The sequence below is a fragment of the Marmota monax genome, unplaced genomic scaffold (assembly GCF_021218885.2).
Source record: "Marmota monax isolate L192 unplaced genomic scaffold, Marmota_monax_Labrador192_F-V1.1 WCK01_AAM20220418_F8-fsc00096, whole genome shotgun sequence".
Lineage (NCBI taxonomy): Eukaryota > Metazoa > Chordata > Mammalia > Rodentia > Sciuridae > Marmota > Marmota monax.
Genome location: NW_026695236.1, coordinates 4,239,570 through 4,263,719, shown reverse-complemented (window position 1 = coordinate 4,263,719; position 24,150 = coordinate 4,239,570). Strand labels below are relative to the sequence as shown.

At 37.5% G+C, this 24,150-nt stretch overlaps 1 protein-coding gene and 2 pseudogenes across 1 annotated transcript in view; all 3 read left to right on the top strand.

Moving 5' to 3' along the window:
• The window catches only part of Ccdc83 (coiled-coil domain containing 83), a 67,155-nt gene extending 49,672 nt beyond the window's left edge, over positions 1-17,483 (top strand). Inside the window, exons 7-10 of the mRNA XM_046439303.2 lie at positions 9,707-9,828; positions 12,779-12,858; positions 13,357-13,556; positions 16,208-17,483. Coding sequence (XP_046295259.1) covers positions 9,707-9,828; positions 12,779-12,858; positions 13,357-13,556; positions 16,208-16,369 — 564 coding nt within the window. The 3' untranslated portion in view covers positions 16,370-17,483. The remainder of the gene's footprint in view (positions 1-9,706; positions 9,829-12,778; positions 12,859-13,356; positions 13,557-16,207) is intronic.
• Positions 3,538-4,066, top strand: LOC124089318 (ubiquitin-like; annotated as a pseudogene).
• A 3,335-nt stretch (positions 17,484-20,818) lies between the features above and the next one.
• LOC124089376 (centrin-2-like) lies at positions 20,819-22,987 on the top strand (annotated as a pseudogene).
• Positions 22,988-24,150: the final 1,163 nt, after the last annotated feature.

Below are 24,150 nucleotides of genomic sequence, written 5' to 3'. Positions count from 1 at the left end.
TCCTTATTCTGTATGTTGGGTATCTTCATTATAATCTGTCTAGGTGTGGGTCTCTTATGATTTTGCACATTCGGCGTCCTGTAGGCTTCTAGGATTTGGGGTTCTGTCTCATTCTTCAAGTCTGGGAAGTTTTCTCGTATTATTTCATTGAATAGATTGCTCATTCCTTTGGTTTGAAACTCTGTCCCTTCCTGTATCCCAATGACTCTTAAATTTGGTCTCTTGATGTTATCCCATATTTCTTGGATGTTCTGCTCATGGTTTCTTAACAGTCTTGCTGAGCTGTCTATGTTCTTTTCAAGTTGAAATACTTTATCTTCATTGTCTGATGTTCTGTCTTCTAAGTGTTCTACTCTGCTGGTAGTATTCTCAATTGAGTTTTTAAGTTGGCTTATTGCTTCCTGCATTTCTAGGATTTCTGTTTGTTTGTTTTTTATAACCTCTATTTCCCTGTATAGTTGATCTTTTGCTTCTTGGATTTGTTTATGTAATTCATTGTTGAAGTGATCTTTCATTGCCTGATTTTGCTGTCTGATGTCTTCCTTGAGACTCCAGATCATCTGAAGCATGTATATCCTGAATTCTTTATCTGACATTCCATCTGCTGCAGCTATTACCTCTTCTAACGTTGAGTTGACCTGCAATGCTTGTGGTCCTTTCTTTCCTTGTCTCTTCATACTGTTCGCATTCCTTTCTACTTGGTGAAACTGTTGTGCTATTGAATTTTCCCCCTATATATTTATATTGGTCTTGTATGGTTGCAAAGTCTCCCTCGCAGGCGCGGGCGGTGGCTCTGTCCCTCTGCGGGCCGCTAGGCTTGTTCTGTCGGTGGTCACAGTTCTGTCTACTTTGCAGGCGCAGGCAGCGGCACTGCCCCTCTGCAGGCCTCTGGGGCTGTACTGCCAATGGGTCGCAGGTGCGCCTACCTTGCAGGTGCGGGGGGGGGGGGCGGCTCTACCCTTCCTCAGGCCACTGGGCCTGTTCTGTCTCTTGGTTGCAGGTCTGGCCTGTTCTGATGGTGGTCACAGTTCCATCTACCTTGCAGGAGCTGGGGGGAGGGGGCGGCTCTGCCTCTCTGCCTCTCAGCAGGTCGCTGCTCCTGCCGGTGGGTTGCAGGCCCGCCTACCTTGCAGGAGTAATTGGAAGCTCTGTCCCGCCGCGGGCCACTGGGCCTTTTCTGTCGGTGGTCACCGTTCCACCTACCTGGGAGGCGCGGGGGGTGGGGGGCGGCTCTGCCCCTCAGCAGGCCGCTGGGCCTGCTCTGTGCGTGGTCACAGTTCCCTCTACTTTGCCGGCGCAGGGGGAGGGGGCGGCTCAGCCTCTCAGCAGGCCGCTGCTCCTCTTCTGCCGGTGAGTCGCAGGCCCGCCTACCTTGCAGGAGTGATTGGAAGCTCTGTCCCACCGCGGGCCACTGGGCCTTTTCTGTCGGTGGTCACCTGGCAGGCACGGGGGGTAGGGGGTGGCTCTGCCCCTCAGCAGGCCGCTGGGCCTGCTCTGTGCGTGGTCACAGTTCCCTCTACCTTGCCGGTGCAGGGGGAGGGGGCGGCTCTGCCTCTCAGCAGGTCGCTGCTCCTCTTCTGCCGGTGAGTCGCAGGCCCGCCTACCTTGCAGGAGTGATTGGAAGCTCTGTCCCGCCGCGGGCCCCTGGGCCTTTTCTGTCCGTGGTCACAGTTCCACCTACCTGGCAGGCGCGGGGGGTGGGGGGTGGCTCTGCCCCTCAGCAGGCCGCTGGGCCTGCTCTGTGCGTGGTCACAGTTCCCTCTACTTTCCTGACTTCTGATTTAAATCACCTTTTTTGGATGATGTGGTTTCCTTTAGACAAGTGTTCAGTTTTTTAGATTTTCTTTCTTCCCTCTGATCTTCTCCAAGAAGATCCCTGGATGTATGGGAAAGAAGGCCATACATGACCTTTTGTGGGTACACTGCTGAAAAAAATTTAGATCTGTGGGATTTCCTTTGGATCCTTGCTCTCCCTGCCTGCCTGCTGGGAAGGAACTGCTCTGGTCCTCTGTCTGCACTGGTGACTTCTGAAGTGGACTGGGCTGGCACAAAACCTATAGCTCAGCCTTTTTTTTTGTTCAAGATGATCCTGTAGAATGCAGCATCTATACTTCACTCAACCTGATCTTTAGGCCTTTTCACATTTCTTAAGAACATATAGAAATTACTGAAACCGGGTGTGCTGCCTTAGACTCAGTTGTCCACCTGTCTCCCTATATCAGTGCTACAAGCAGGAGTGCTCTTTCTGGATGTGGTCATGTGATGATTTCTAGAGCAGAATCTCTCAATCTCCACACTGTTGACATTTCGAGATGGATAATTCTGTGTTTTGAGGTACTGTCCTGTTTTCCTTACATTGTGCATGCTGGTCCCTCTGCCCTTATCTCTATTACCTCCTTACTTTCATCTACCTAGAAAACACTAACTCTTCCTGTAGGGACAGGCATTTTTTTTTTTTAAGCTGTAGTTGGACATCTTTATTTATTTATTTTTATGTGGTGCTGAGGATTGAACCCAGGGCCTCACACATGCTAGGTGAGCACTCTACTGCTAAGCCACAACCCCAGCCCATAGGGACAGACTTTGATGACCAATTTCCTTGTGAATTATTTTTAACTCCCTCAGGAAGTCTTGAGTGATCCTCCCCCAATGTTCTTTGGTTTTATTGAATTCTTGTTAAATATGTTGAAATTGTCTGTTTACCCATTTGTGTCCTTAATAAATAGAGCTGGCTGTTTTTTCAATTATCTATCTATGGCACCTGATAAATAATCTGTGCTTATTAGCTATTGAATGAAGAATGTTAATGAATATAGACACATTATTGAAGGATGAATTACATATATGGCTGAGATCCTGGATGAAGGAAAAGTTATGTGAAAACATTTGTAAATTGTTTATGTTGTGGTTTAAGATGATATGGGCTAGAGTTGTAGCTCAGTGGTAAGAGCACTTGCCTGGCATGTGTGAAGCACTGGGTTCAATCCTCAGCATGGCATTAAAAAATAATAATAAATGAATAAAATAAAAAGGTATTGTGTCCATCTACAATTTTAAAAAAGGTGATATACTACATCCCGTCTTTCCCGAGGGTCCAGGAAATGAAACGATAGAAATACAAAAAAGATCCTTTCGAAAGTGATGTTCCAACAATGGTCTGGAAGACAAAAAGCAGATATGAAAGCATGTTGAATAAAACTGGCAGATAACATTTGGTCCAGATGTTACAAGAGTGCCACAGAGAATGTGCAAAACTCAGTCAGCTTCTGGAAACCTGTGGGATTCTCTGCTTGGAGTCTGTGTGTACTATGAATGGTAGGGATGGGAACTGAAGCAGAAAACAAGAGTTACACGATGATCTGCATCAGCAAGCATCCACCAGGACCTGCTACTGAAGGCTCTCCTCTGAGAACACTGAGAATTATCTGAAAACAGCTAAGGTTTCTAATGTAGACATTAGACATTTCTATGCAAAAAATTCTTCCTATCATGGCATTTAAGAGTCTGCAATCTAGCTTTCCAGGAATTGCCACTGAGATGCAGATTTTCATAAAAACCCTTATGGGGAAGACCATCATGCTTGAGGTTGAACCACTGGATACTATAGAAAATGTAAAAGCCAAGATCTAAGATAAGGAAGGAATTCCTCCCAATCAGCAAAAACTAATCTTTTCTGGTAAGCAAATGGAAGATGGGTGTATTTATCTGACTACAACATTCAGAAGGAGTCTACCCTCCATCTTGGGCTAAGGCTTTGTGGTGGTGCTAAGAAAAAGAATAATAAACATAAGAGAAGAAAGGTTCAGCTGGCTGTCCTGAAATACTGAAAGATGGATGAAAATGGCAAAATAAGTCACCTTCACCAGGGGTGAAGGTGGTGCTGGGTTCTTATGGCCAGCTACTTTGACAGACTTTATTATGGCAGGTACTGTCTGACTTACTGCTTCAACAACCCAGAAGGCAAATAACGTGTATAAGTTAATAAAAGACATGAACGAATAAAAAAAAAAAAAGTTCACAATCTAATATCCTATTCTTGCCTTTCATCCCAGAATAAAGTTTATCAGTCCACCTACCCTGATGTTCCATAAACTAAGTCCTGAGTCCATGCTCCCATTCAGAGGAAAAATCTGTTATGAAAACAGACTTCAAAACACAGTGATAGAGAACATCCACTTCATTCCCCCAAACCTTTCTTAAATATGAATAAACAACCAAGGACCTTTAAGCATATGAATACAACCAACACAACAGACAAGAAGAACCAAATGAACTAACATTAACAAAGTAGAACACAAACAATAAAAACTGTCCCTGAGAAAGGTAGAAAAAAATTCAAGGAATAAAAAGATCTTTTTTTACTCTTAAAAAAAATCTGATAATGTATTTTATTTAGAAAATGAGATACTTTAAGACAAAAATAATCAAATATAAAGTAGGAAACAGAACAATCTTTCATAACAGGAAAGACAAACCAGGTGCAATGGTGCATACCTGTAGTCCCAGCAACTGGGAGGCTGAGGTAGGAAGATTGCAAGTTCAAGAGCAGCCTCAGCAACTTATAGAGGTCCTAAGCAACTTAGCACAACCCTGTCTCAAAAAATGAAAGGGGACTGAGAATGTTGCTCAGTAGTTAATGCCCCTGGGTTCAATTCCCAATAGCAAAAAAAAAAAAAGAAAAAAGAAAAAGAAAAACGGTGGTGGATAAGACATAGAGTACTAATGTAAGATGTACAATATCCAAGGACCGATTCCAGAAATAAAAAAGTAAAGGAAAGAAAATTGTGAATGAAATAATAGAAATTTTCTGGGTGCTGAAAAGGACAAGAGTTTTCAGAACATCAAGAACAAAAGGAAAATCCTAAAGGTTTCTGGCAGAAGGTTGAAGGGGTGGAGAGGAAATTAACTGCAAAGGAATAAGAACCAAATGGCATTTGATTTTTCAGTGGCAAAGTGCAGATGGAAAATTATTTTCAAATTGGTATTCTATACTCAGCTAAGCTAGATAAGGGCAAAATAAAGCTGTTTTCAGAAATGCAAGCGCTCAAAATATTTATTTCTCAATCTTCCTCAGGAATTTACTTAAACAATGTACTTCGGCAAAACTAGACTGTAAGCTAAGCAAGAGAAAAACAGGAAACAATGTAATTCCCAGTACACCACAGAAGAAATGTTTGAGATAATTGTTCTGCAGGCCTAAAAAGCATCCAGATTGAAACTGTTCTCACTTCTAGGCCCCAAAATCACATTATCCACAACCAGCTGTGCAACTCCACCTAAATGCATCACAGACATCTCCAATCTCTAAATTGAATTCATCTTCCCCCTTGCCACAAACACCCTCTTCATACTATCTGTCCTTGTTGAGGTTCCCACCATTATCCAGTTACCCAAGCCAGAAACTTGGGAGTGCCTTAGAAATGTCCTCTTCTCTTCCCATATGCAGAATGCCTCTTCATTCCAGCAGGTCAGGTTTGTGACCACCTTGCCTTTCCTTTTTTTCCATTGCCCTAGTACAGATCCATTATCTTTTACACAGATCTTTCAATTGCATCTTACCTGATTTTCTTCCCTCTGGACTAGACACTTCCCCTTTCTTCTTCACACTACCCTAGAGATACCTTTCTAAAACATAAACCTGATTGTGTCAGTCTTCTGCTTAAAAACACTCCATTACAGGTTCTCTAGTCAGTTCAGAGGTGCCAGGAAGCATGTTCTCCAGAAATCAGTCAGGCCCTGCTTTGCATATAGTCAGGTTAGACTCTACCTTGTGGGTAACAGATTCACTGAACTCTTGAACAGCCTGAGTGTTTCTGGATTCTGGAGATGGTGGTAACTTGGGCTTCATTAGCCCTTCTGTTCCCTGAAATTTCCTTTACATACAAGGTAACCACCAAGCCTGTGTTTAATTGTCTATAAAACCAAAATCAGTACTTTTTGAGAAAATTCACTTCAAACTACACAACAGGTTTTAGTGAGCTAATCTTTCGTGATTCTTGAATGTATATCTTCAGCACTAACTTATGTGTACTCTCAGCTCTGAACCCACATTTGTATTTGTCTGCCAAATATTCCCAGGTAGATATTCCAAAGGCCTTTCAAATTCAACATACCCATGGCAGGACTTACTAAATTCATCCTTAAATTTTCTTTTTCTATGTTTCCTTTTCTACCATCTGTCAGCTTCTCCTCTTTCCTTTTCCTTATCCTCTATTTCACCAGGTAGTTAGTGAGTCTAGGAAACAAGGAATTAAAACAATTTATATGCTTTCTATAGTACTTACACCTATCTTTAAAATTCCTTTATAAAGTCATGGTGAGTCAGGTGTGCGGGCACATGCCTAATCCTAGCTACTCAGAAAGCCGAGGCAGGAGATTGGTTTAGATTGAACCAAGTTCAAGAATATCCTGGGGAACTTAGCAAGATCATGTTTCAAAATAAAAAATAAAAAGGACTAGGGATGTAATCCAGTGGTTCAATCCCTAGTAACCAAGTAAATAAGTAAATAAAACAAAGATAAAATTGTGGTGTATAGAAATTCATACTATCCCCAAAAACTCATCAGGATAACTCTCCAGTTTAAAGCAAGGTATCAATAATTTAAAAATAAATCAAGGTGGGCTTAATAATTAAAGAATATATTAGGGATAAATTTAGTTCTTACAATTTTTTAAAATATAACAGCATGATCCTATAATAATAATTATGCAACTCATAAGATGTTATAGATTTTAGGCTTAGGGAAAATTACTACAAAATTTATTGATAAGAAAGGATTGGTGCCTTGGCTCTTTCTGCTAAAGTCACAAATTTTGTTTTACTTTTTAAATATTTTTTCCTTTTCAAAATTCAATGGAAATAAAAGAGAAAAATATCAAGTTTAATTGAATCACCAACAAAAAGAGGTTGGTAATAAAGGACAAATCATTATAAGACAATTCAATAGATTTAATTTCTCATTAGTTCAATAATTACTCATTTTAGTATTATTAAATTTATTCAAAAGATTAATTAAAACTATTTCCAGTTATAAATATTATCATAAGAATTAAAAACTGGAAACAGAACAAAATGTATGTAAATTTCTTTGAGGAAAGTTTAGAATGAGTAACAAAGGATATTTAATAATGGAACTTCTGGAAACATTTTTCCAGTTAACTATTTTTCCAACAATAACCAAAACCTTAGATCTCTGAGAAGGATACAGAGATGCTCTATTGCACGATTTTCATTATCTTCCTTTATTTAACATACTTAAGAGGAAAATGAGAATTGGAATTTTCTAACAACTTGGACTAATTTAACAAATGAAAAGCCAGAGAAACGAGACAGAGGAATTCTAGGAAGTTAGCAATCAGAATGTCAAGTATGAAGAGACATCAGCTTAAGTAGATCTTCTAGGTCCCTGACTTATATAATAATTTTAACTAAATTATCTTTCTTGATTTCTAATTTCTATTTACATTTCTTAGGTATTTGGGGACAAGTAGTATTTCACTTTTTCCTCCTTTTTACTGTCTTATCCCAGAAATCTAAAGGTACTTATATGACTGTGAAGAGGAACCAGTTTAAATTTTCCTAATATTTTAAAAGGCAGAGAGGGAGACAGCAATTGATGAGAACTTTAAAGGGGAAGATGATATTGTGGATATCTTTAGCCTGAAAAGCTGGATGTAACTCTCCAAAAAGGATCTCATTCCCAACTTTGGAAAGAGACCAGAACTATGTGTGTTACCTCCCAAACATGCCAAGCCCTTAGGTCAAACATTTCCAAATGTTCTAGTATTTTTCTCTGCTTACAACCTCTAACTCTAATTTGTTTCTTATTCTTTGACATTTGAAAATCATAAACTTCTCCTTAATGCATTCAAGCTTATAATCAAGTTAATTATTTCTCAACATATGAGATCCTTGAATACCAACCTCTGGCTTTGTAATTTTGTATTATGAATTTAAATGATTTTGCTAAATTGTTTTATGCAGGAAATAACATATGCTTTTCTTTTTAACTCAAAGCCACCAACAGTGTTTGAGCCTTTTCTGTGACACTGGTATTACTTTATAACTATTTGTGATTTTGTTTATGGGATTATAAACTGTCTTGAGGGAAGGAGACATGACTTACTCACCTTTGTATCTTTCTACTTATAGCTCAGAATCTTGTCTACACAAGATTTTATATATTTAATAAATGACTTGAGTGATAGAACTATGCATGTGGAAATATATCAAATGCTTCAAGATTTTAAAATACAATTAGATGCCAGTGACAAAGCAGAATGTGTTAGTTATTTTCTTCCATGTACTCATCTGAGTTCTATTCTCTGCAACTTTTGACAAGAAATAGTGAATCTAAATTCTGCACCTTCATTGTTTCGACTCATTCCCTCAAACTTGCATTACTGTCTCCTATTTGTCCTCCTACTATCCTCATCAGCCTACCACTTTCTATTGTATACTCTTAGTTCTAATTCTTCTATCTTTCTGATCCTTCCCCATGAAGACTTATATTGCTATAGGTCTTCTTCTATATTGCTCAAACTGCTTTCAGTGGCAGAGATGTGAGTTGGGGGTTCTATCTAATAACACTCCTTGATATATTCTTACCATTATCAAGCCTTCTTTAGTCAAAATTTACCAAAATATACTTCTTAAGGACTGATGAAAACTCAATCAACAGAACTGCCAACTTTTATTCATATTTTATTTCTTCAGTAAACATTAACTAAGCTTGGTGTGTCTAGCATTACCTGCCATCACCTAGAGGATAAAACCCAGGCTCAATAGCTTTATTTGACCCTGATTGTCCACTTCCTCTCCTGCTTCTCTCTGCTGCCACTTTGCATGTATCCACATCAAAATAACTGTGTCTTTGCATATGTTGTTCCTTCTACCTAGAAAGCAACTTCTTGCATCTGCCTGAGGGATCTCTACTCGGCTTTCAAGATCGGGATTAGATATTATCTCTTCTATGAATTCTCCCTATCTGGACACCTGACAGAAATAGTGTTCATCTCTCTCTCCTCCCACAGCAGCAGGACAGCTTCCATTATGGTTTTATCACATTGATTTCTATTTTTATCTCCATTTTCTCACTAGGCTAAGAGATCCTAAGAAAGCTATTGTTATCTTGTTGTTCATTTGTTTCCAAAGCATAATATTGTTTTTGGCACATAGTAGGCATATAAAAAATTGAATGAATGAATTAACAAATAGTATTTCATCTACCTGCCATTTTCCAGAACTACCCCAGCACTTAGAACATAATTGTTTTATGGGGTCTAATAGAAAGGTCTGTGCTTCTTCATCTTTTTTTTTTTAATACTATAATATAGCATTTCCCTCCAGTGTTTTCATTGTATTGTTTATAATTACCCTTAGATAGATTTTCATCTAGTCTTCTTTTCTTATTAATCTCTGCCTCTAGCTCTTATATAAATTCAGCAGTATTTCTAAAGGAAGAAAAGAACAAATTCTGCTTCCTGTAAGAGCTACCTAACAATGAAACAGTTTCTGATAATGATCTAGAAAAGAGTCCTACCTATTCCTTCTTACAGAGGAAGGATAAAGCAAACCCAGCAATAAATAATACCTGATAGAGCTACTCCTTGGGCACATGCACTTTCAGGAATTAAATTTGCTATAGAAATCCTTATAGATCTAAATCAATAAGTACCAATACCCATTCTCTTCTTCTGACAACAGATTGCAATTCACAGGAAGGAAGTTGAAGAATTAGAAAATATTATTCAAGAACTGGAAGAAGAAAATTTGGTGCTTATTGATCAACTGTTCAACTGTAGACTTGTGGATCTTAAAATACCCAGGTGAAAGTCATTATCATATCTAGAAAGTAAACATTTGGTAAACATTTGTCATCTGTAAAAAAGTTCTGTTTTTTTAAAAGATAATTTTAATTTTCAGTGCTTCAGTCAGATTGCAATAATCAAAAAGAGAAGAACTCACAAAATGGCCACAATGAGGGTATAGGATTATCACTATTGACCATTGATTGGTACAGTGTAAACTTTGACTTATTTTTTCTACCAATGCATTATAGTCACAATAACACAACCATGAATATCACAACTGTCAACCTTCAGAAGCCTACACAGCCACAAAAATGGTCAAGAATTAAAGGTAGAATTAAACAGAGCAGCAGAAAATGTATGAGGTGTAGGGTTAGCACAGAGAGGGGTGAGGGGAAAACCAACTTTCTCGAAGCTTTTTGGAAGTGTTCTGGCCTTCTGGTTATCTCAGAATTATTTCCTCTGACAAAATAGTCAAACTACTTTGGAAGTGAAGAAAACAGACTAGCATTCCAAGTCACATTTGTTCTTGTACCAGAGAAACCAAATATATATATGTATGTATGTATGTATGTATATAATATATATAGTTAGTGTTTTAAGTTAGCAATTTTTCTTACCTGACCAAAAAAAGAGACCCTGGAATATGAAATTAAAATCAAAAGTAACTTTTATTCTTTTATTATTTGGATAGTCAGAAACAAGAAGTAATCTGAATTGTAGCATTTTTAGGAAGAGAGGGAAAATCACATAAATGGGTGTACATGTGTGAGTATGGGAAATAAATATTTAGATCTAGGAATTTGACATTAAGCTGAATACAATAGGAAAGCCAAGGAAAAAATTTTCTCCCAAGTATTTCCCAATGCTGTGTGACATGGAAAAAATACCGTCTGATACATGATGAAATATTTGTTATTACAAACTTCCTATTGTGTTCCAAGAAAGGTAGATACAGGCAAGTTGTGGGTTCCTTATTTTCCGGGCTAAGCTATGGGTATATGGATATAAGATTAAAGAAATTGGGAGATAGTGTAATTCCTTTAAAGGCTGAAAGCTGTATAGGAGAAGATAGAGAAGAAGCCACCTGCCTCCCTTCCACAATTGTTTGCTGCTCCTGGAAGAGTAGATACCAATGTAGATGATGTAGATGGTGAGGCTGAATGAATTGATTAGTACTTCCAGTCTCTTGCACTGATGCCCTGGAGAGCCCCTAAGGGGTAAATAGTGCCTGTCTGCTCTCCAGTAGGCAATGCTTCTGTAATCAGGTCTCTTAGCTCAATATTCCTGTCCTTCCTTTAATCCTTTGCTGCTGCTGCTTGCTGCCTTCTTTGTGATCAGTTCTAATCTCTGCCATCTATTGCAAGTGTGTGGCTTCTAACCACTGTTAGACCTGTTGTCAACTTTCCTGTTTTCTGAATTGGCCAACCTTAGGAGGGAGCTACCTTCTAAATGGCCAGCTCCACTTTTCTGCTTCAGTAAACCTAGTTTAGTATATTTGATTTGGTGCTGACATTGATATGAAGTTAGTAATAATCATAACAGACAGAATTCTTTCATTGACCACAGAGGACTTGGCAAGGACAGAAAGGGATATGTTTTCTTTTCTTTTCTTTTCTTTTCTTTTCAGTGCTGGAGCTCAAACCCAGGGCTTTCTTTGCACATGCTAGGCCAAGTGCTCTACCACTGACCTACGTTAAAAGTTCAGATGTGAAACATTTAATGTGGATTTTCATTAACTTTTTTTGCTGTGTAATGTACAATTTAACCCTATTCTCTGTCTTCTCCATGAAAATCTTTAGTATAATCCACATTGTTCACCAATGTATTAGGGATTTGTTTTCTTTAGTGAGAAACATGGAATTCTTGCTTCTAAGTCTTGCTTCTAAGTTGGAAAAGATGAAATCAATGAATTGATGAGCATATGCTGCTGCACCTCTCTGTGCTCTCCTTTTCAGAATGCCCCCTGAATTTCCAATAAGAAAATATGATTCCTTGAAAGCTCTATATGGCATTTCCATGAGATTTGCCTGAAAAGAGCATGAGGCAATGAGACCCTGGCAGATGTACAAATCCCTTATGCTTACATCACAGCAACTAAAGTAAATCCCTTAAATTAGGGGCTTTCAATTAAAGAACATAAATAAAGTGTCATCCAGACACTTATGGCCCCAGCAAATACTGTTACATACAATGTGTACATATTTAAAACATAAAGACAATTTAGTAGATTGATTTCACATTTGGCTCCGACCTATAGGCAGATATGTCTGAGGCTATAGAATTGTTTCCTGACTTTACCATTTAAAATAATTAAGACCTTACTAAATATCATAACCTTTATAAATATAGCTTCTCTCTCTTAACAATTATTTTTATTGTCACTTCTGTACCACTATAGGGCAGCAACACTTGATAGTTCAATTCGCTGGGCTTGTAGCCAAAACATGTAACTCAGGGAAAGCCGGGACCTAGATGGCATCTTGGGTTCTAATGGTTCTCTTCATCTCAAATCCATCCCATTCAGGCCACTGTCATTCCTCACCTGAATTACAACAACAGCAACCTAACTGGTGTCATGTTTATTCTTTTTTCTGAAACTTTAAATATGCTATTTCCCTATCTTAGAATGCTCTTCCCTCACTCCCAGCTCTTCCCTGGTGAACTTCTGGTTCTTCAAGACTCAGCTGAGGTTTTATCTCCTCCAGGAAACCTTCCCTATCCCCTAAGGCTAACTCAGATGCTGTTTCAGTCTTTCTGCTCGCCAGCATTCTCACACTATGCCAATGACCCATCTTGGTACAAACAATTATTCTAAAATACTGTAGGACTATATATCACCCACTGTGCCCTATACCTCTGTTTATTTTATGTGTGTCTCCAGCACCCAGGAGAGAAATGGATACTAGTGAGCACATAATACAATATTTACTGACTGAAAGACTGTTTTTCTTGTTTATTCTTTTAGGCGACTGTATCTTACTCAAGCAACTGGGCAGGAATTGTCACCTGAAGAAAAGCCTTTGGAATTTGCAGAACCATTTATAGGTATTATTTTGTCACAATGGTGTTTACATGTTTTTCTTTTAATTAGATAAATAGCTATTAAACATATATTACAGGCAGCAACTTACACACAAAAAAGAGCTATTCAGGGAATAGATACAGGCCAGCTCCTCTGGATTTCTCTCCTTGTAATGCTTGAACTAATCTGTCTCCTCTCTCTCATGGCACTTTCTAATCAAATTCACCATGTTTCATAATGACTTAAATAGATGGTAATGAACAGTGAGGGGGTATTACCTACATTGACATAGTTCCCAATTTAGCCAACCTACAGATTTCCAAATGATCACTGTAACTTATTAGCTAACAGAAGGGATTACAATTTAAGAGTTCCTTAAAATGCCCTACCTTACTTTAATCCATAATTTTTCCATTTATAATCCTCAAATCTCTTTCAAATTAAAAATGTGACAAAGGATGTATTGCTTTGTCATAATTTTGCTTTTGTCAAATAAAGTAATTTATTTGCATTCATCCTAGAAGACAAGACAAAAAAGCAACCCACAGAAAGTGGAGACATGCTGAGCTCATCATTTGGGAGCAGTCTTCTCCATCTCAGTCATGAAGATAGTATCAGAGATGACCAGCATCTAAAGATAAGGGAAGAGGACACCTTATGCACAGAGTTTGGAGACTCTCATGTGAAATATTTACTATATGAAGATGAGCAGGATTTCAAGGTAAGATTCATGAGAACACAACTTTGACTACTAGGAGAAAGCTGTTTTATTAACTGAGAAAATTAACTTAAACCATGTATAATGAATCCTATTTGCAATTCTTACTAACTGGCCCATCATTCACATTTCTCATCGGATATTATTTTTGCTCCTACCCTTGGCCAACTTGCTTACATATATTCATTTATAGACTTCCATTACTAGAATACAATGTAAGTTATCTAATGTTGCATAACGAATTATTCCCAAACCTACCAGTTTAAAACTATATTTATTCTCTTTTGGGGTTTCTGTTGGTTAGGAATTCAGGAAGTACATTTCTGGATAATTCTCACTTGGGCCCTTGGGCAGTTGTACATGGTCAGCTAGGGCTACAGTAAGCTGAAGGGTTGGTAGGGCTGAAGTATCCATTTCTGAGGTGGATTACTTACATGGCTGACAAGTTGATGCTGGATATACTGGGCATCTTAGTTCCTCTGAATAAGGGCCTCTCCAGTGGGTGCGAGTATCCCTTTGTTATGATGTTTGGTTTCTCCTACAATGAGCATAAGATAAAACCTGCAATGTTTTATATGACTTAGCCTTGAAAATCCTAAACTATCATTTCCATCATATTCTATTGCTTGATGTATGTTCCAATCAAGGAGAAGGAACATAGCTGTTACATCTTCATGGGGGAGGGTTACCATCACATTGTAGGAACAGCATGTAGGGTAGGACATATATTAGGCATCTTTGGAAAGCACAAACTTTCACATATACCATCAGTTGAAGCCTAGATTATAAAGGCTTTTTATTTGAAGTTCTCTTTTTGGTATATTCTGGTTACCCCCATGTTCATTTGTTGCTATTTTCCTCCTTGGTCCCACCAAAAATTTAAAAGTTCTTCTGGAATTTAAAGTCTGGTAGGAGAAAGAAGGATGCATAAAAGCAGAAGAAATGAAATAAATCATTATTTTAAGTAATTACAATTCAGTCCTGCTACCACCAAGTGATCATTTAAAGACTAAAATTCAGGGGCTTAGGAAACAGCTTGGTGGTAGAATACTTGCCTCACATGCTTTAGGTCCTAGGTTTGATTCCCAGCACCATCAAAAAGATTAATGGTTTAGTCTACCATTCAAATTTCTCCATGTGGACCTTGAAATCATGAACTCTGGTATATCATGATGATCTCAGGCTAGAGGACAATTGTCTATACAATCCCCAAATTGGGGCTTGTGGCTGGCGATATGGCTCAGTGGTAGTGCTTACCTACTATGCACAAGGTCCTGGGCTCAATCCCCAGCATAGGGGGGCAAAAAAGAATTCCAAAGGCATTCTTTTAAATTTTTTTTACAATATATTTTTTTAGTTATAGATAGATACAATATCTTTTATTTATTTTTTAATGTGTGGTGCAGATCAAACCCAGTGCCTCACATATGCGAGGGAAGCACTCAGTCACTGAGCTACAACCCCAGCCCCAAAGGCATTCTTACTGTTCATGAGTTTGTGGTACATACAAACTGCCACGGCCACTGTATGCAACATGTAGACCTCCTATCTTACATTTATCTTAGCTCTATAATTATATATTTTGAAAACTAAATACAACTCTACTCATTTTTGAGAAATAAACACTGCTTTCTTTTTTTCATTCAACCTTAATTCAAATAAATATTGAGAACCTCATTTCATGCCAGGTACTTGTTAGATGCTTGGAAATTTAAGCGGGAGAACAGGAAAATAAAGTCTCAAAGATGCCTGTATAGTAGGCACAACCCCCAAATTGCTTAGAGGTTCATAGAAGACAAATAAGAATACCAACAATTACCACACGAGAGGAAATGTATCTCCTGTATCTGTGTCTCTGACGGGTCTATGTGCTTGTTATTGCAACCCAGCACTGGATACATGGACACTCAGGAAAGGTTTGCTGAAGTGTTAAAGGAATTCAAAAGCAAGGGTTACGGGTTGGGAGGTTTCCAAGAGGAAAGAATGTTGGCTAGTACCTGAGCTGGTTCAACCGAGTTTGGGGTTAGCTATGGAATGTCATATAAACTAGTTTTCTAATTCTGCTTATTGACATCTTAGACCAATTTGGCAAAATGTGGTTTTATTTATATGAAAATATAAATATATTTATATTTAATAAATATAAATTTATTTATATTTATCCAAATATCCCAGGAAAACAGTGAAGAATGTGAAAAGTTGTCCAATATTAGGATATTTAAAATATTATTTGCAGAAACTTCCCCTTGGTTCTTGAATAATACAGAAAAGTTTGTTGTGGCTATATCCTAGCCAGTTGAGGGCTATGCATATAGGGCCAACACTCTTTTTCCAATTAAAAGCCTGCAGTGGATTTCCCCTCTAGCCAGTATCCCACCTACCTCAATTCCCTATGAGACAAGAAACCAGCCTTGCTTTTGATTTTTAGGATACTTACCTACTATGCCCTACCTGGCATATAAACTTACAAAGTGTTTTTTATTGAGTTTTCTTTTTATATAATGGATTTCATATTTCATGTGTTACACAGCATTCAGGTAATAATGCAGAGGGCTATGGAATCTGCCAGTTAAAGGCCAACTATAACATAGAAAACGTAATCTTTCAACATTAACTTGCTAGATAACCACTCCTCTTGTGTTTCTTCACCATAGGATTTTGTAAACTTGGGCCCACTGTCCGTGAAGCTCATGAGTGTGGAGAGCAAGAAAATGTCTATTCATTTTCAAGAAAAGGAGAGTCCAGTCAAATTCTTTGAAGATGTCAGTTACCCAGAAAGTTGCATCACTTATAAGATGATGAAGTCTTTTCTCTAAGACTGAAAGTTGCAAAGTAAAAAATTTTCCTTATAAATGCTTTGGGAGTTGAAGTACCAGTTGCCCATTTTACTTAGTTACACTTTGGTCCATTTTTAAACTTATCTCTAAAGGTTATAATTGTAGTTAAAATCAAATTTCAAGTATTCAGTCATTTATTTGCATAGCATTAATGTCAAAAATCAAAGTACACTTTGTATTTCTACACTGAAGTACTGAGAACCATGACATTGAATTTAAAGTGGTCTTTGAGGTTCCTTCCCACTTAAAAACTCACTGATTAACCTATGACTCCAACATGAACTAGATCAATTAGAAATGTTTCTAAGAAAAATTTCAAGGTTTGCATAGCATTGATTATACATATTTCCTTGTTAGGGTGCTGAGAAGCCAGTCTATAATTCAAGCCTATTCTTTAACCCTACTTATAATGAATATTAAAAATTTAGATACAAGTGAGGGAGTTTATTTACTTTTTTTAAATAATCCATTAATAGGGGGATCTTCCCCTCAACAGCTATATGGAGTCCAAACTGCTGAGTCCCTACCCAAGGCAATCACCACTTCCCTCTGTAGGTACCATAAGCCACATGTAATGTGACATTGCACTCCTTGGATCATCAAGAGTAGATACTAACACTAAGTGCCATGTTTCTGTAATCCTTAGTGATGTAAAAAATAAACCCCTCCAGTCATCAATGGGAGATATTATTAACATTTTGGGTAAGAACAATTGTGTGTTCCTAGTTCCTCAATCTTAAATGCTGCTAACAACACACTCCTTAGTTACTAAAGTCAAAAATACCGACTGATTCAGTTTCCCCTGGTGTGGGGTGAATAGTACCAAAGAACCAACAACAATTGAATACCATTAAGTGTCTGTTCAATCCCCATTGTGTTCAGTTTTCCTGTCCCTTTCTACTATCTTCCAAGTAGCCCTATAAAACAGTAGTAAACAAATACCATTGTTGAAAGTTTCCTTTACTCTGTGGTGGTCTTGACTGGCACCTGACCTTGACTGATGCCTGGTTCTTCATTTGTACTTCTTTCAAATGGATGGTATTTATTCTTCTATTCCTCCACATTTTCTAATGTCCATATAATTTCACCAGCTCAATGCCTGTTCCAGACAGCTATTCTGCAATCTCACATGAAAATATTCCTTTTGAAGTTGTATGTACATGTAACACTCTACCACTGAGATAGAAAAGAATAGGCAGTTGAGAGAAGGTAAGGGACAATAAAGGTTGACAACAGGGTGATCATAAGAAAAGCCATTTTAACATGCCCAGACATGTTATGAAACAGTTCCCATTTCTCAAAAGGCATGTTTCCATCTCAGAAGAGCAACTTCATAATCTGGCCTGTGCCTGCTATGGTATAATTGAAACATCAAAAACCAATCAAGAGAAGCTGATCAACTTCTTCTTTTGTGCCTTTAAAAGAAGGAAGACTTACACAGCACTCTTGCCCCTCCCAAACAAGCTGCATCAGGATTTCTGAGTCTTTCACCTTCCTTTTAATAAAGATTCCTGCTCCCTGGCTTACCTTGGCATTCATGCTGTTCATCCTCGTACTCCATGAAACACAAACCTGATCCTGACTCTTGCTGTTAACATCACTGTCATTTTGCTATAACTTGCTAACCCTTCTTTGTCACTTTTCTCCATGATCTTGAATTTAGCATCTGGTTCACAAGGCTCCTTTCTACTCTACTTCATGCCCTACTGTATCCAATTATGCTTCTATTTGACCATTCCAGACCAACTCTTACCCTTCTGAGTCCCAAAGGGTGGCCTTTATGAACTACATCAACTGTCACCCTTGACAATATTTTTCCCCCAGTGGGAAGGGTTCTGACAGATAAAAGAAAGGAATAAGGGTAAGATTTATTCCTCTGGCTTCTTCTCTACAAGGTCATATAGGTTAGTGGGATCTCACTGCCAAAAGATACAACTCACTAACATAGTTACTCTTTTGTTTTTGGTCCTGGGGATTGAACTCAGTGCTTTACCGTTGAGTCATATTTCCAGCCCTTTTCATTTTATTTTGAAACAGGGTCTTGCTTATTTGCTGAGGCTCAAATTGCAATTCTCCTGCCTAAGCCTCTTGAATCACTGGGATTATAGGTGTATACCACAGTAATAAGCTCAATACAACTTCTATTTAGGTCCAGTAACTGCTCCTTCCCTTTGCCCCTTCAGGCCCAGGAGTGGTAATAGTTTCCACCTGTTGGTATCCCAAGGGAGTTTCACCATATCTTTTAATTTCCCTTAATTCTGCCTACACCTTTGTATATATTCCCTTTACTAAACTTTCCTTAAATAACCTGTTGGAATGTGCCCTTTGTGTTCTGCTGGAAGAGGTGAAGGCTAGAGATATAGATCTGGAAACCAAAAGCAAAAGATTGAAATTAAGGCCATCAGGGGCTGGGGTTGTGGCTCAGAGGTAAAGCGCTCCTCTAGCATGCATGGGGTTCAATCCTCAGCACCACATAAAAATAAAATGAAGGTATTGTGTCCACCTATAACTAAAAAATAAAGATATAAAAAAATAAGGCCATCAAAGCCTAGGTATTACCCAAGGAGCAGAGAGTCAACAGAGAAGAGAGCCAAAGATGCATTTAGGATACTGTACTCTGCAGAGGTGGGGCTTGAAACAAAGGTATCCACCTTCAAAAGATCTGAAAACAGGTAGACTGAGTCTAAGTAAAACTGCAAACTAGCAGTGAAACAATTCAAATCCTGATTGCTTTGGGGGTGATTTGCTCCTTACTCAATATAATTAATAGAAGATATAAATTCTTTTCCTGTGTGTGGGGGGATTCAGTTTTACAGCTGGAGATGTAGCTTAGTGGTAGAGTGCTTGCCTAGCATGTGCAAAACCCTCAGTTCAATTCCCAGAACTGGGGAGAAAAAAGACATTAAGTCAACAGATGATCCAGATATTCAAGGGAGCAATCTAAAACTTTAAGGATGTTATTATAAATATAGTAAAGAAAATCAAAGGAAAATACAGAGAATTTCAACAGAAAATTAGATTCTATAAAACATCATAAAATGGGAATTTACAAAATAGAAAATAAAAGTTGTATGGGTTTAATGGTAGACTAGGATCAGAATAAGCCAGGATTAGTGAGACTTGGGAAAAGTCAATATCTGATAGTATTCTCTCTAAAATCAAACACAATTTTAGAGAGAATAAAATACAGAAAAAGCAGAACAGAGTGGTAATGAACATCTGGGATTAAACACTACAACATACATAGAGTTGGCCTGTGAAAATAAAAGATGAAGAAATAGTTGAAGACATAACACTTATAGTTTTTCAACTATTAATTACCTTGATGAAAGACATTAACCTATAGATTCAAGATACTCAACAAACCCCAACCAGAATTAATGCCAAAATAAAACAGCAACAAGCTCACATAGACACACTATAATTAGATTGTTGAAATCTAAAGTGAAAGGTAAACCTTTATGGCAGCCTAGGAAAACAAATATATAACCTTCAAAGAACCAACAATAAGACTTTAAAACACAAAACTTTTGGTTGAAACTATGGAAGACAGAAGACAATGGGAGAATATCATTAAAGTACAAAATTGAGAGTGGGTGGGAAAGTCAACCTAGACGTCTAAACACACACAAAAAAAATTCTATCAAAATTAAAGTTCAAATACATTTCCTAACAAATAATAGCTGAAACAATGTCAATGATACACTTGAACTAGAAAAAATATTGTAGGAAGTTCTTTAGGCTGCAGAGAAAGGATCCTAGATTGAAATATGAATCTGCAGGAAAGAATAAAGAGCAGAAGAAAATATTATTATTTTAGTAACTGTAATACCCAGTGCAGGGTGAATGTGGTTAAAATGCTGTATCCTCCTTATAATGTTTGGAAAGTAGTGTAAATACTGGTTTGTGGTAAACAGTAATTTGAGAATGAAAAATGCAATTTTAAGGGTAACCAATTAAAGAAAAATAAAAACAGTAATATATAAAAAGATAAACGATACAATATGATGAGGTTGAATGGAATAATAAAAAGTACTTGGTTTATTTTTAAAAAGGGAAAGTTGAAACAGATAAAGAACAAAGAAGGCTGGGGATGTGGCTCAAGCGGTAATGCCATCGCCTGGCATGCGTGGGGTGCTGGGTTCGATCCTCAGCACCATATAAAATAAAGATGTTGTGTCCGCCAAAAACTGAAAAATAAATATTAAAAAATTCTCTCTCTCTCTCTCTCTCAACAAAGAACATGAATAGAAAACAAATAGCAAGATAGTATATTTAAACCAAATATATCAGTAATTATATGTAATGGAATAAATAATCCAATTAAAAGACAAAGATTTCTGAGTACACTAAAAAATCACTTATGAAGATACACTATAAAAGGTTTCACACAGATTGAAAGAAGTTAAAGATTACAAAATACATACCATGCAAAGTCAACCAAAAGGAAGATGGTTTGCAAAGCTAATATCAGGCAACTTCCACTTTATGGTAAAATGCACTGAGAGAAATAGAAAATGAAGGAATATATTTCATAATGATGGGTCAGTCCATTATGATGATTTAACAATCCTAGATTTGTATGTACATAGTCTCAAAATATCTCAAGAAAAATTTGCAAAACAAAAAAAAAGGATAATGAATTTAATATCATGCACATCTTAGGCTCAGGAGGCTGAGGCACGAGAATCTCAAATTCAAAAAAGCCAGCTTCAGCAATTTAGCAAGATCCTAAGCAACTCAGTGAGACTCATTCAAAACAAAATGCAAAAAAAAAAAAAAAGAAAAAGAAAAAGAAAAAGAAAGAAAAGTATGGGGATGGGGTTCAGTGGCTAAGTATCCCTGGTAACAAAAGAAAAAAAAAAAAGGAGACAAATATAATCTAACTTGAAGATCTTACCACACTTCTCTCAGTAGAACAATTAGACAACAACAAAAAATCATTAATGATATAAAAAGTGAAACAACTGTAGAATACACAGTCTTTTCACCTGTACATTAAATATTTACAAAAATCAACCTGCAAGTCACAATGAATAGTCAGAAAACTGAAATCACATAGAAAGTGGTTTTTTTTTTTGGGGGGGGAGCAGAATTGAACCTAGGGGTGCTTAAACACTGAGCCACATCCCTAGTCCTTTTTAAATATTTCATTCAGAGACAAAATCTCATTATGTTGCTTGGGCCTCATTAAGTTGCTGAGGCTGGCTTTGAACTTGTGACCCTCCTGCCTTAGCCTCTCAAGCAGTTGGGATTACTGGTGTGTACCACTATGCCAGGGTTAGAATGTGTTTGACTACAATGGAATGAAACTAAACAGAACAGAAGACACAAACTCATATACTTATAACCAGCTGATACTTGACAAAAGTGCCAAAAAATATATGTTGAAAAAAGATATGTTTTTTAACAAATGGTGTTGGGTAAACTGGAAATCCATATGTAGAATGACACTAGATCCTTATCCCTCACCCTGCCCAGAAGTCAAATCAAAATGGATCATAGGCAGAAAATTTGCTACTGCTATAAGAAAACATAAGGTCAACACTCCAGCATATTGGTGCAGGCACTGATTTTCTTAACAAGACATCTAAAACTCAAAAAATAAAACCAAAATCAATAAGTGGTGTGCCATCAAGTTAAAAAAAGTAAATCTCTGCACAGCCAAGGAAATTATTTAAGATTGTGGAGAGCATACAGAATGGGAGAACATCTTTGCCAGCTGCTCCTCTGACAGAGAATTAATATCTAGAATATATAAAGAACTCAAACTTAACACCAACTAAACAAATAACCCAATGAATAAATGAGCAAAAGAATTAGACATTTCCCTAAATAGAAACACAAATGGCCAATAAATATGTGAAAAAAATGTTCAACATCTCTAGCAACTAGGTAAGTACAAATCAAAAATTACTTTGAGATTTCATCTGACTCCAGTCAGAATGGCAATTATCAAGAATGCATATAGGTGTGTACACAGTTGCTGTAACAATCCCTGCAGCAGAATCTGTTTGCAGTGCCCTCCAATTTTAAGAAGTTAAACATGTCATCAAGGGCCTAGTGAAAAAGTATGAGCCCTAAGCCAGAGCTTACTGAAGAGCAGAAGCAGGAAATCTGGGAAGCTTTTGATCTCTTTGATGCTGAGGGAACTGGGACCATAAATGTTAAGCAACTAAAGGTGGCAATGAGGGAGGGCCTGGGCTTTGAACCCAAGAAAGAAATCAAGAAAATGATAGGTGAAATTGACAAAGACAGGACAGGAAAAATTAATTTTAGTGACTTTGACTGTAATGATCAAGAAAATGTTTGAGAAACATATCAAAGAAGAAATTCTAAAAGCTTTCAAGCTCTTCAATAATGACAGTTTTGGAAAGATATCATTCAAAAATCTAAAGCTGTGGCCAAAGAGTTGGGCGGGAACCTGACTAGTGAGGAGCTACAGGAAATGATTGATGAAGCTGATCGAGATGGAGATGGAGATATCAATGAGGAGTTCCTGCACATCATGAAAAACACCAGCCTCCATTAATATCAGTGTCTTCTGTTCTACTGAAAGCACTCGTGACTAGATTTAGTGCCTGCCATTGTGTGAAAACTGGCTTTTGAGAACACAACCCCCCACCACCCTGTACAACTTTCCTCATGACCTTGAGTCTATTTTAGGTTTTTGTAAAAGTTCTTTGATATTAAAGTTCTTTTTAAAGTGACCTACCAATTAGTTTAATTTTTTTAAATATTTTTTTCTCAGCCCATATTAGGACTGATTTTTTTGAGAGAGAGAGAGATGAGAGAGAGAGAATTTTTTAATATTTATTTTTTAGTTTTCGGCAGACACAACATCTTTGTTTGTATGTGGTGCTGAGGATCGAACCCGGGCTGCACACATGCCAGGCGAGCGCGCTACCACTTGAGCCACATCCCCAGCCCCTAGTTTAATTCTTGAAAGCACAATAGAGTGGAAAAAAGGGGCTTAAATTTTGACTACCTGCTATTTCACCTTGCTTCACGTTTGTCATGCATTTCCACATGGATACAAACACAAAACAACTTCTTAGAAAAGTACATGTTGTACTTCTGTCACCACAGCAGTACAGCAGTGGTCATTCTTCAGTGGTTCTATTGTTAGTTGACATCTGTGTGTGGTTTTCTTTTTTAGTAAACTCTTTCACTGGCATTTGCATGTATGTTAATGCTATATTTTTGGTCTGAAAAATAAAACCTTTCTTAATCTGAAAAAAAATACAAATAATAATAAGTGCTGGCAAGGATGTAAGAGAAAAGGTATACTCACACATTGTTGGTGGGACAGCAAATTAGTTCACTCACTCTAGAAAGCAGTGTGGAGACTTCTCAGAAAACTAGGAATGGAACCACCAGATGACCCAGCTATCCCACTCCTTGGTATTTATCCAAAAGAACTAAAATCAGCATACTATAGTGATAAAGCCACTTCAATGTCTACAGCAGCACAGTCATTAATAGCCAAATATGGAATCAGCCCAGATGCCCAACAATATATGAGTGGATTAAGAAAATGTGATATATATATAAACAATGAAGTTTTATGCATCCATAAAGAATGAAATTATGGCATTTGCTAGTAAATGAATGGAACTAGAGAACATCAGGTTAAGTGAAACAAGCCACACTTAGAAATTCAAGGGTTGAATGTTTTCTCTCATGTAGAAGATAGGAAAAAATAAGGGAAAGAAGCAGGGGGGATCAGATATCATATAGGGAAGGTTACCAGACTAGAA